This window comes from Epinephelus fuscoguttatus, linkage group LG22 (assembly GCF_011397635.1).
Source record: "Epinephelus fuscoguttatus linkage group LG22, E.fuscoguttatus.final_Chr_v1".
NCBI lineage: Eukaryota > Metazoa > Chordata > Actinopteri > Perciformes > Serranidae > Epinephelus > Epinephelus fuscoguttatus.
The window spans coordinates 13,636,645-13,649,630 of NC_064773.1; the positions used below are offsets into that span (position 1 = coordinate 13,636,645).

The window sequence follows — 12,986 nt, forward strand, 5'->3', positions numbered from 1 at the left end:
CTCCACTCTATCCATCACTCAGATAATAAGAAGTGAAAAGGAGAGTGGACGAGAGGAGGAGAGAAGTGTATGATGGGATTGATGGATAGATGTGTCCCGCAGAGAGTCGGTGCATTGCAGTATTAGGTGCCGACAAATGTCACAGGGACGAGTATGGAGGGGCAATGACAGGCCTGAGTAACCTTAGCCTGTCCAATATGTACTTAGCTTTAAAATGGTTCAAGCATTCGCAGGGTCAGCGTGACGTTTTCCATCACAACTGTCACTTCCACTTTTGACAAAAAGTTTTTGGACTTACATGGTCCTGACGCCATTTTAGAGGCTTTTGACACTGTCATGTAACTTTTCAAGCTATCTCAGACGATATTGGTGTTACAGAAAAAGGTCTTAGTTTAACCACATAATCTGGAGAAGTGTCTTACACAAAGCATAGTGCAGGAGATGGCTTTCTATTCTCTAGAAAAAGAATAACAGCAGCAGCCTTCTTTGTGGCTCCTTTGGAGGAGAGCAAAAGAAAGACAAAAGTCCTAGAGAGATCAAAAAGAGCACCAAGATTTAAAGGGTCAGTTCACCCCTAAATCCAAAATGCATATTTTACTTCTTACCTGTAGTGCTATTTATCATCTAGACAGTTTTGGTGTGAGTTGCCAAGTGTTGGAGATATCAGCTGTAGAGATGCTGCCTTCTCTCCAATATAATGGAACTAGACTTCACTCAGCTTGTGGTGCTCAAAGCGCCAAAAAATACATTTGAAAAACTCAACAGCATTGTGTTTTTACAGAGATCGCACTATAGGGCCACTGAGAAGTCTCTTCTTTATGCTGCCTTTGTATTTTAACACAGAACCAAACAACGGCAGCATCATGTAGCCCAAGTGTGTGATTTCAGATGGCATGCTGGTATTCTGGAGGCAAAAGAGGCATGACATGTGACACCGCAGCATCGGCCTCTAGTGTGAAATATAACATACAAAGCGGCAGCGTTTTATAAACAATAATAATGGCACAAGATGGCAAGAACAATCAGTCACTGTACCTCTTATATGGCAATATGTCAGCTGATCTTATCCTCCGCTCGAAGGGTGAGGAGCTCCTAGACCTCATGGTCTTCCAAACTTGTGGGCATTTTTGGCTGCTGTTCTTTGAGTTAGCTGCTAACTGCTTCTAGCTGCTTTTCTAGCTGACATTATCAAAACGTCACACCTGTCCCGTCCATGATCCTGTCCACCTGGCTACCCCTTGTAGCTACCTCCAATACCAGCTTAGGGGCAAGACATCAACGTCCCTCCATCCATGACTGTACATTTAATGAAGAACTGTGTGACGGAATAACAGCGTCACATTCCTGCCTTTAACAGACAGCTTAAAGGAGCTAATGTCTCTTTCTAGAAATCATGACCAAGTTACTCAAGATAATCCATAGTTTTAAGCAGTTTCAAGTAGGAACTATTTTCTTTCACCGAACAACCTGCCAACCGAATCACGGCGCAGGAGGAAGTGTGCATCTACTCATGGATGAAAGGCTCGTGCTTGGTACAGTACTTGATGAAAACATTAATGGCGTCCTCCTCGGGTGAGCTGTAATGTCAGCTAGCATTAAATGCATGTTTCCTTCAACTCGGTGAGGTGGCAGATGTAGTTAGGTAGAAAGAAAATAGTTCCTGCATGAAACTGCTTGCAGCAAGGTCTATGGATTCTCTTGAGTGATCAGGTCGTGATTTCTGGAGAGAGACCGTAGCTCCAACCATCCCCGCATTCTGTTGCATTTGGTTTGTCACAGCGTGACATTCCTGCATTTAACAGGACACTTAAAAGAAGCTAATGTCTCCTTAGAGAAATCATGACCTTGTTACTCCAGATAATCCACAGACCTTGTTGTGGGCAGTTTCATGCAGGAACTATTTTCTTTCTACCTAACTACATCTGCCACCTCACCGAGTTGAAGGAAACATGCATTTAATGCTAGCTGACATTACAGCTCACCCGAGGAGGACGCCATTAATGTTTTCATCACGTACTGTACCAAGCACGAGCCTTTCATCCATGAGTAGATGCACACTTTCTTCTGCACAGTGATACGGTTGGCGGGTTGTTTGGCAGACAGAAAATAGCTCTCCTCGTCCTTTCTCGGCTGAGCTTTAATATTAGTTAGCTCAGTGGTGCTAGGTGAGCTAGCAGTAAATTCAAACTTTCTTCTGATTAGTTTGGAGGAAAGAAAGTAGTTCCTACATGAAACTGCTCACAACAAGGTCTGTGGATTATCTTGATTAACCAGGTCATGATTTCTGGAAAGAGACATTGCTGTTGAGTTTTTCAAATGCATTTTTTTGGCGCTTTGAGCACCACAAGCCAAGTGCCGCCTTGTTCCATTATATCTGAGAGAAGGCAGACATCTCTATGGCTGATATCTCCAACACTCTGCAACTCACACCAGAATACTCTATAATGATAGATAGCACTTTGGGAAAGGGGACACACATGTATTTTTTTTTATGGTGGAGTGTCCCTTTAAGTGGGGGCATCAGCCTTGCGATGCCGTAGCAGTAAAAAGAAAAAAAAACTGCACAAGGATACCGGCGAGAGAGGACAGGCATAGTCCCAGGGATCTTGATAATTCACTGACTGTCACTTCTCATGTCTTTTCATCCTTCTTCCCCGAAGTCTCGCCATACCTCTCCACACAAACTCACACTTTCAATTTCTCCCTCAGCCCCCTACCTTTCTTTCTGCCTCTTTCATACACCCTCCGGAGCTCACCACCAAATGTTCCCTCACTCTCCCCCTCCCACCACTGCCCACATCCAACCCTCTTTTATTGAGGGGGTTCAGAGAGATCTGAGAGCAGCTCACACAGATAATATAAATGTTTTATCCTTTCTCTAGCCTCTTCCTTCTGACTCAGGAAAAAATATACATACACATAGTTTCTTTTTGGCGCCGTCTTTATGGCGTGTGCAGTTTATCAAATTCATTCTGTAAGCAGATTTCCAAAGCAACACCTTTTATGTAACCCTCTGGCTAGCCATGAATTTTTCAGGGTCTTAAAAGTTCATGGTCTGGAGGGAGCAAACACAGACAAAAGACAAACTTTAGGAGGTATTAAACTTTTTTTTTTTTTCATTCCTCGAGAAAAATATATCAACTGAAGGGAAGGGTGGGATGCAAGTCATCATCAAAACGCACACAGAGGGGAACAGATTTAAAGCTGATGTTTTGAGGCCACGGTTGCTTTACTACGTTAAAGCCGCAACTTGGACGGTATAATATGTCAGCTCATAGTTAAACTGTATCACCAAAATGTATCAAAGAGTCCATCTCGCTTGATTTGGACTAATGTGTGCTGACAACCTGGAGCGAGTGCACTCCTGTGTACTTGATATTAAGGACACTTCTCTTCCCTTGAGATTCGGGCCAATAACCTCCAAAGCTAATATCTCCAGTTCTTGGCTTTTGGGGGTCGTTCTGTGCTGCTGCTACAGCATACGCCAGCGATTTGGCCCTAATTTGACTGGGGAGTGCTTCAAGGTTGCTGTTAAGCATTCCTCCTAGTACCTTAAGTGAAGGGATTTTTTTTTTTTTTTTTTTTATTCAGTGGTGGGGGTGCAAATGTGAAAATAAGAGGTGTCAGGAGGATATAATTCGTTAGAAGCCTCAAAGTGGCTCTGCTTCTGCTGCAGTGCTGGGAGAAAATTGGAAATGCCGCAGTAGACATCGAGTGGTGGGAGCGGGGGAAACAAGCGGCCTCCCCTCAGCACCGCAGCCAAGTCTTTTTTCGTGCTGGGTAACGTCTGCTTGTCACGCTGAAAGTTTTATACCGTCCTGCTTTTTCTCTGTACTTCAAAGATGTGAGGACTTTCAATGGAAGCAAGATGATTCAAATTGAAAGACATTAATGTTAGCTGGACGAAGAGAAAGTGCCAATTAGAGGCGACACCTTCACCGATGGGACACTTTTTTTTTTTTAAACACTTGTTAAAAAAAGAAAAAAAGAAAAAAAAAAAGAAAAAGCCACTTCAGGACCTCACCTTGGCCACAAATTGCCTGTCCTTCTGGTCCAAGTTGGCTGTGGGTGCCACGTAGTCCTTCCAGATGCGGACCTTGCGCTCTTTAGCAGATCTGGCCAAAGGGGAAAAAAAAAAAAAATCACATAATTATCATCAGTGGTAGTCCTCAACTATCAGCCAGAAATACATGGGACATAAAGGGCTTAATCAAGTGAATAACAATTATCCATTTGGCTGGAAAAAGCTACAAAAGCTCATTAAAGTGCAAAAATTCCAGCATGATTAGCCCATAGTCATTGCTGCCATGATTATAGGGAATGAATATCATTGCTGCAGAATAGACTGGAACTGTTCATCTCAAGTAGTGGTGGCATACATTAGCATACCATCTCATTTGCACAATTAATTACACACATCAATTATACAATTATTCTGCATGTGCTTTCTTTATTAATGTTTTGTATCACATCAGTAATTTCCAGAACCAGAGATACTGTAAATTCCTATACTTTTCTCCATCAGCTGAGCAAGAGTTGAATTTAATAATGTTGAATAAAATGCTTAATTTGCTTATTAGAAATCTGCATGGGGATTTTAAGTAATTTCTAAATGTGAGTACTCGACAAAAAAAAAAAAGAAAAACATAAAGGTAACATAAGAAGGGTCAGACATGAACACCAAAGCAAAAATACAGGTTAGCTATGATACACAAGTTTAATGTTAAATATCTTGCACTGGATGTTCACTTCAATTATTCTGTTAAAATACTTTCAAATATCACTCTTATTCCCAGTCGCCATTCTGCCTGGAGCATTAGATCGAGTGATGTCGGACTGAAAATGCTGAAGGTTCTGTGACTGTGGACATCTATCAGTTCTGCTACCGAGATCTGTGCAGATATTCACATCCGAATGTTAACGTTTACTACTGAACAGTGTCAATCTATGTTTATATTTAGAGATGTCCTGATCCGAGCTCAAAGATCAGCTGGTATTTTAACTCCTGTAGCCTTAATGCACAGCAACGTAAAGAGTGCAGCAGCTGTAGTCAACTCTTCATCTCTCCTGCATTCTGCTGAGCTCCCCTGTGAGCACAGCAAAACACCACACGGCATAAACGACAGCAAAATTCAGTATGAGTCTGTTTATTTATCATCTACCGAAGTTACAAGGACTCGTTTCATTTCAGCTCAGTGTGAGTCTCTTGTGTGTTGCTGTAAGTATGGTGCATGGTGTTTCACCGCCATACACAGACGAAAGACAGACAGCGGTGCAGAACATACGACAACCACATTCAGCACGCAACTGCAAGTGCAAGAAATGCCTCTCAAGCAAAAAGCCAGTAAAAGTAACATATTAATGTAGCCTAATCCTTGCAAAAGATGAGCAGACAAGAAAAATGAACACTGAATAGGATACAGTTCATTCAGGTAGGCTACCCAGACAAGGCTGCACCGAAGCAACAATCAGTAGAATTGAGGGAGAGATGAATTCCGTCTAGACAGTGACAAGACGAGACAAGAAGAGTTTACAGACAGGGTTTGTTATTAAAATATTAATAAAGAAATTAAGGAACAGCTTGAATGCAGGGATTTTTTTTTTTCTGAATGTATTGCAGATACTCAAACGTCAAGCACAGGCTATACATCGAATTGATTTTAATCATCTGAATGTACTTGAAGTGTGCACTGTTCAGCTTTATCATCTAGGAATATAGTATTGAATCTGGAGTCAGTATCAGCAGAGAACATCCTATTTAATAAACAAAAGGTTACAACCGAACTCAGACGGCGGGCGACAGCGGGATGAATATGCAACACACTTCCATGTGGTAATTGATACAATGACTGTGTAAATATATGCTTATGGAGGTAGCACTACCAAGTGTGCAATCTTGGCCGTGCTACAGAAAGAGAGATGGAATGAGTTCTGATTTCTGTGTGTCAGCTGCATACCGTTCAGCAGCTCTGAGTTTCTCGGCTCCCTGGGTGTACACAGCCATGGACCAGTCGACACAGCGGGCGAAGCCTTCCTTCAGTAGGAGCTCTGTGATGTTACCATTCTGACACAAAGAACAATTCATGATGAGACAGAGAGCTTGAATTTAAATGACACTTCCACCACTGGATGCTGACTCCTGTGTCGTACCGGGTGAAGGATGGTGCCCAGGATGATCTGGTTGGGGCAGCTCTCCAGGATGATCTGAACATCTCTCTGCAGAAGACGGGACTCAGTGAAGAATTTGGCCTCTGCTGCGAACGGCTCTGGTATCTCTGTGCCATCCGCTTCCCTCTTGAATGTTGGACACTGGTGAGGAGGAAAACTCAAATTAATACGTGGTCTTGCAAGCAATGGGAAACGTCTTAAAATGTATCTGCACACATTTTGTGCACTTAAATTCCCAGCAGTCGACCAGTGCCTTGAGGAAGTTTTTGAGCACACAGTCCTTTGATATCATCTGTTTTCTCTGTGTACTACTGTTATCCACTTTTAACCGATGTCACCTTGCTGTACATGCTATCTGTATTCTCTCCTTTGAGCGTGGCAAAACACCAGACGGATATAAACACAACAGACGCAATGAGCAGACGAGCCTTTGAACAACGAGACAAAGAACACCTTGAAATGGATGTAATATCTCCAAGTGGGAGATGAAAAAGATAAGTTATCTTGAGTGGCCCATTGGCAAATCTGGGCTTGGTGAAAGAGACTGATGGGGAAATTTAGGGAAGCGGATATGACACTGGTGAAACAAACACAGACTCAGAAGAGAGGCAAAGATGAGTCACTACTCAGGTCTGTTTTTTTTTTATATATTCCTAATAAGACTGCACTGTCAACTTGAAAATATAAATAAAGTGAAGTGAGACAGGGATGTGGAGAAAACTGTCAAACCACGGACATTTTATTTACTGTAGTCCCCCAACAAAAACAACTGGAGCCTCATTACAGAGACTTCCTAAGTAGGGTTGCAAAGGTGTGAGATTTTCTCGATATGATAATCAGAAAATACCACAGTCTCACAGTATTATACAGTTCTTATTATTAATATCAGTCACAAAAACTCTTTAAGATAGGGAAACAGTGTTTGATTTAACAAATGATAATTGAAACCTTTTTTTTTAATAGAAATAAGAGTAAATGTCGAGGAGGAGAGGAAAAGCACATGCGCAGGTGAGATTCTCCATCCGCTTGCTTTTGTTTTTCCACAGATATACAAATGTACACGGTATGATAACTCAATTTTCAACCCTATTCTTAGGTCTAAAATATATCTCAGTTTAGGATGACATTTAAGACATTTGGTATTACTGAAACATCGTTCCTAATTGCATTTAGGAAGAAGAAATCCTGTCTTATCTTAAGATCAGTCCCAAATTGGAGATTCCTGAGATTAGGGATATGTTAAGATGGCATTAAACCTGTCCCAATGGCAGCAGAACGAATACAGGCAACAACATGAACACCGAAATATTATGACTGAAAGTAATTTTTATGTAATGAGACATTAGTGGTGGTTACCTTCACTCCAGACAGCATGACGGTGACCAGGTAGTGATCGGGGAGCAGCAAGGCACGAACAACACTGCCGTCACGCACATGCTCAATGATGGCTGAAGGGGAGGAAGAAGAACAGAGTCTTAGTGTTTGGGGGAGAGGAGACTGTGTCAAGTTAGGATGACCATACAGACATCAAGCTCATGGTTAGACTTGACAGAGATTAAACTACTTTACAGGTGCTATATTTTGTGCTGCAGGGTGGGGACTGAGTGATTACACTGACACGCACATACCTACTTTGAAACATTGCAAAGGACTGGATATCAACAGGTTTTCTCCACTTTTCACAGACTAGACTGAACTCTGAACTTTTCTGTCTGCCACTGTTTGAAAACACTGAAAAAAAAAAATCCTATTTGACACAAAGAAGCATAACTGTACAAGCGGCTCCAGCCGTTCTGCTTTCAATATTTTAATGTGATAAACAACAAGTTAGGGCACTTCAATGGGAGTTTGCATGGCTGCATGTAGACAGGAAGCTAGATACTAATCACTGTCAAATAATTAAAATAAATAAACGGTAGATTGATCACACAGGAAGGTTAGAATAAGGAGGTGAGTCTGTGGTTGCCTGGCGCTGATAAAAAGGCAACCTGCAAAACGCTTTCTGTGTGATCAAAGCCTGATTCAGCACCATGGGGGGAAACAAACATCTGATACTTTAAGGAGAGCTGCCCCAAGGCTGGTCGGGCCATACCAATTAAAATCAGAATTTATTCTAATTTTCTTCATCCTGGTACAACTGTCATAGCAAGTATTCTCTTTTCGACAATGCCCTGCATGACACTCATTGAACTCCAAACGTTAACACCTGTGATCTGTCGAAAAACAACAGTGTTTAAAGGATCTCTCTCTCTGGTCTTTCTCACAGAGGAGAGTGTCATGGCCTCCTTGGCAGACTGTGTACACTTAAAGTGATGCTCCAACCAAGATCTTTATCAAACACTCACCACCGTGGGTTTTAAAGGTGGGAGGGAAAAGGTTTGCAGGTTCCTTCCTCACAACATCAAAAGGCCGTGGTCAGTCTGAATGAATTCACATGACCGCCGCCTGTGTGTTTTTTAAACTATTTCTATTTCTGGATGTTTTTCAGAAGCGGGCTGCAGCCATTGCTCTCCGGCAGGAGGGAATCTACATGTTTATATCACTTGTTTTTACCGCTACCTTTCATGCCTACAGTGGTGAGTACTTGATAGGAAGAGAGACAGACTTGGGGAGTATCACTTTAAGGGTTTTATTTATGCCATACGCAACATATCAAGGCTTGAGGCACAGGCAATTTATTTGAAAAGCTTTTGAGGTATTACATTGTATTTCTCTCCAAAATCATATCACTCAACTGTTGCTCCTGACCTCTAAAGTACTTTAAGAAATTGGACAGGATGTGAGTCACTTGTGTGAAAGGCATTTCACGCCTAAATGGCATTTTGATGATGGGTTCTCTCAGTCTCTATACGCCTTCCTTCTGTGCAAACCTCGTGTGCGTCTATACGCGCATGTGCGAGTGTGTCTGTATAAGCAGATGAGAGAGAAATTGGTATTCTGGTTTTCAACCACAGCAACTCGACGCACATTTAAAGAGCTTCGGCTGGATCGCTTCCTCCAATTTCCCAGCAACCCTGACCGTCTCTCATGGATGGCGAGAACAAGAAATAAAAGAATGAAAAAGCCGTCCCCTGTTCATTTCCCCATTCAATTAAAGGGTAGTGAAATGAGCTGAGCCGCTGTTAACGGCAGTCGCCTGGAAATGAATCGAGTGGCACATTATACCTCGGGTAGGGTCAGAGATGAGAGGCTGGAGGAATGAGCCGGTGAGGGGTGATACAATGTGTGCCATTACATGCCCTGAAGTGGATATTTAGAAGAGAATATCTTCAACCAGCCTGCAAATGTGGCTTTTATGGGAAAATAGAGGCTTATGTAATATTGTGCGCTTTTATATGCCATGTGTCTTTGTTTCCTCGGCCAAGCTTTCTCAGAGTGAGTGTTGTCGGCGCGGGTGTTTGAGAGACCCTCAAAAACTCATTACCGTTGATAGGCTTCTGGTGCAAGGAGTCAACAAAGTTGCGGGGATTCTCTATGGTGTACTTGATGTCGCGGATGGTGTGTGTGCCGCCGCCCTCGCTCCACTGGCCCTTCTTGGATGCCTTGGACTGGTCCTCCAATTCACAGAGTCTGGCCTGGTCTGGACTGATGACAAACACACAAGAGAAAGTTTAAGACACAATGAAAAGAACACCCACAAAACGCGTTTCAAACTCTGGAAGTGATAAAATCATTATGTTGCTCTGTGTGTGTGTAGTTAGCTGTTCAGCCTTAATCAACAGGATTGTTTGACTTTAATTCATCTGACCTTTTCACCATTTTTCAACTAATGAATCCAAAAAAGTTGGCACAAACTCTCTCCTTTAGTAGAGCTTGCATGAAGCCACAGTGTGAAGGCTGAACACCTTAAGATGGACAGTTCAGTTCATCTGATTTAATATCAACAAGCTGGAAGTTTAAAAATGAGTTTTACTGCGTTTTACTGGATTTTGTTAAAGGGATGCTTCAGTATTTTTGACCCTGGACTCTATTTTCCCATGTTTTCGTGTTTAAGTGTCTAATGGGAACAACCGTTTTTGAAAACTGGTCCAGTATTGAGAGAGACTGTTGCAGATGTAGCGGCAGAACAGGCTGCAAAGTAATCTCTACAGGCAATAGCGCACCGACAATTCAAATCAACTGAAAGTGCCTGTTTTTGCCACTGACAGGCTCAGATTGTCATTATAAACGACCCTACAGAGAAATAAAACGTTTTTCTTTACCTTTCACTGATCCAGGTTGCTTGTTAGCGTGTGTAACCACGTCTCACTCAAAGAGAGGTCTCATTATGACTTTCCTACATTGTCAAAACCAGCTAAATATTCAGCAGTGACACTGTTCTGTACTCCAACACAAAAAATCTTCACAGCACTCCTCTCTCCAACTCTCACTAACGTTTCCACCATTCTTCTTCCTGCAACAAATCACCTCTCACGAGATTTCAGAAAGAGATTTCCCCTTTAGCGAGACTTAAAATACACAATACAAACAGAAATAGACCAGCGAATGGTGAAGGAAAACATTTCATTTCACTGTAGGATCCTTTCTGTAAAGTTGTCCAACAAACTAAAAATAATCTGAGCCTGTCAGTGGTCGCCTAGTAAGACCATCCTAATGACATGAGCTCAACATTCTGTATCAGACTGGACTCGGTGCCGCCAACACACTTTCCAGGAATTAAATCCAATCAGGGCCAATCAGAGATCCGCACTGAAGCTTAATTCTACTGGCTCCGTTGGTGATGAAGAAGATGTTCCCCAGTGTTATGGTAGGCTGATTGGCTAAAGGAGTCAGTCAGTCAAGAGGAGTACTCCCACCCACTGAAAGTATTTTGGGCGGCATCAAGTCCAGACTGATACAGGCAGCGAAACAGAATGTTGGATGGTCTTACCAGGCTTCATCAGTGGCCAACACAAGAACTTTAAATGGACAAACCGTAAACTGACAGTGTTCAGTTGCCCATAGGGATTACACTGCAGCCTGCCTCTCTCAGTATGGACACATTTCAAAGGTAGTGTCTACATAAAACACAAGAGGAATAAAAAAAATAACGTATCATAAAATGTCATCTAGTAAAAGGTAAAATAAGGAAGGCCGAAGCTAAAATCAAGATAATAAATGGGTATTAAAATCAATGAGATAGCATTAACAGACAGCTCAGATAAAGTCAGGATATGCTTTCTGATAGATGTTTTTAGGAGAGACTTAAACGAAGCCAGTGACTCAGACAGCCTTATACCCTCGGGCAGGTCGTTCCCGAGCCTCGGGGCCCTGATTGCAAAAGCTCTGACCCCTTTGGTCCTCAGCCTGGACTTTGGGACAAGCAGAAGACCTCTGCCCGAGTTTCTCAAACTACACAGAGGTTCATAAGGGCAGAACAGGTCTAAAATGTAAACTGGAGCCAGGCCATAAGATTTTAAAGTCAATCCTAAAAACAAATAGCCAATGTGAAGAGGCTAAAACTGGTGTGATGTGGTACACTCGTCACTTAGACACAAAAACATCTGAAAAAAGGGTCCAGGTTGAAAAATACCGAAGTTTCCCTTGAAGGAAAATGAAACCTGGTCTGCTACTGAAACCTGCAGCTGAATAAAGCTGAAACTGAGACTTCCACAGATGGCTTCTTTCAAGCTTTGAAAAAACAAAAAACGCTGTAAAACACTGCTGCTCTAGTAGCTCCAGTTAAAATATTGCTATTAACTAGGTGACAAACACATCTAAAAAAGATCAGAGGGTCTTTGAGTGCTGTAAATCCCCTCTGAAATATATAGCTCCGCTTGTTAATTTCACACCAGTCGGAAACGGATAGCTGGCACAGCTAACGAGCAGAAAGTTTTGATTGTAGTCGCACCCCTTGTTAACTTTAACATGTCCTAATTGCTCTGATCCGGGCTGTGTTAAAACACGGGCTTGTCCCAACAGGCAAATACTAGCAATACAAGAACAATTAAGTTGTACCCGACACACCTTTAACTTCTATCAGGTTGGCTTTGTTACAATTCATCAAGCTGTACAGTTGTTGCTTTTCAGTGCGGCAGATCTGTCGTCCGCTGTTAGCATCGACATGTACTACAAGTGCTCATTAAAAGAACAGGACTGCGTGTGTATGGGTGTGGCGAGGCTGCGGCTCTGTCGAATTAAGTGCCGTCCCTGACAAACTGCACTGTTTCAGTGGCAACCATCTGATGACCAGATTATAACGGCTTACAAAAAAAAAAAAAAAAAAAAAAGTATCCGAGCATTTTGTGAAGAGACAATAACAGTGTTTGACAGCTCCTTCAAACGCTACCACGCAGCTGGCTACAAACGCCACAATTAATTCCATGCTGGCTCTCCAAATTGTGCAGCCTAATGCTTTCTGAGGGCCCTTGTACAATTTTAATTATTCATTACTTCAAATGGCCAACAGGCTTTTGTTTTTCCTAGAAGCAAAGGCTGCCCGATTGATATGAGAGTAGTGATGGTGACTGGAGCTTTTAAAAAAAGAAAAAAAAATTGAGCAGCGCGCAAACTCAGTGTTTCATATCTTGCTGCCTGAAAGACACCGTCTGCTTTCGAGAGGCAACAGAGTGGGTCTCAATTAAAATGCCACACACATCAACACGTATGTAGCCTGTTCTCCAGCTGCGTGCTTCTAATTGGGCTTTTGGACTCCTGCCCAAAAGCCGTCTATTTCTCTTTACACTGATGTCGCTGCTAAACTTCAAATTGAATCGAAGCAGTTTCTTGCTTACTGGGCAACAACAGCGAAACTTTCTGTAAGAAGTCAATTGCGTCTAAGCTACTTAGACTTTAAGCAGAAACAGAGAGCTGCAAAGATAGTGCAAAGGAAACTAATG

At 42.3% G+C, this 12,986-nt stretch overlaps 1 protein-coding gene across 1 annotated transcript in view; it reads right to left on the reverse strand.

Annotated features, from left to right (window-relative positions):
* The window catches only part of snd1 (staphylococcal nuclease and tudor domain containing 1), a 271,331-nt gene that overhangs the window by 248,981 nt on the left and 9,364 nt on the right, over positions 1-12,986 (reverse strand). The window contains exons 5-9 of the mRNA XM_049567171.1: positions 9,593-9,753; positions 7,525-7,616; positions 6,151-6,309; positions 5,958-6,064; positions 4,025-4,115 (exon numbers count right to left, since the gene is read on the reverse strand). Of these exons, the coding sequence (XP_049423128.1) occupies positions 4,025-4,115; positions 5,958-6,064; positions 6,151-6,309; positions 7,525-7,616; positions 9,593-9,753 (610 nt within the window). The remainder of the gene's footprint in view (positions 1-4,024; positions 4,116-5,957; positions 6,065-6,150; positions 6,310-7,524; positions 7,617-9,592; positions 9,754-12,986) is intronic.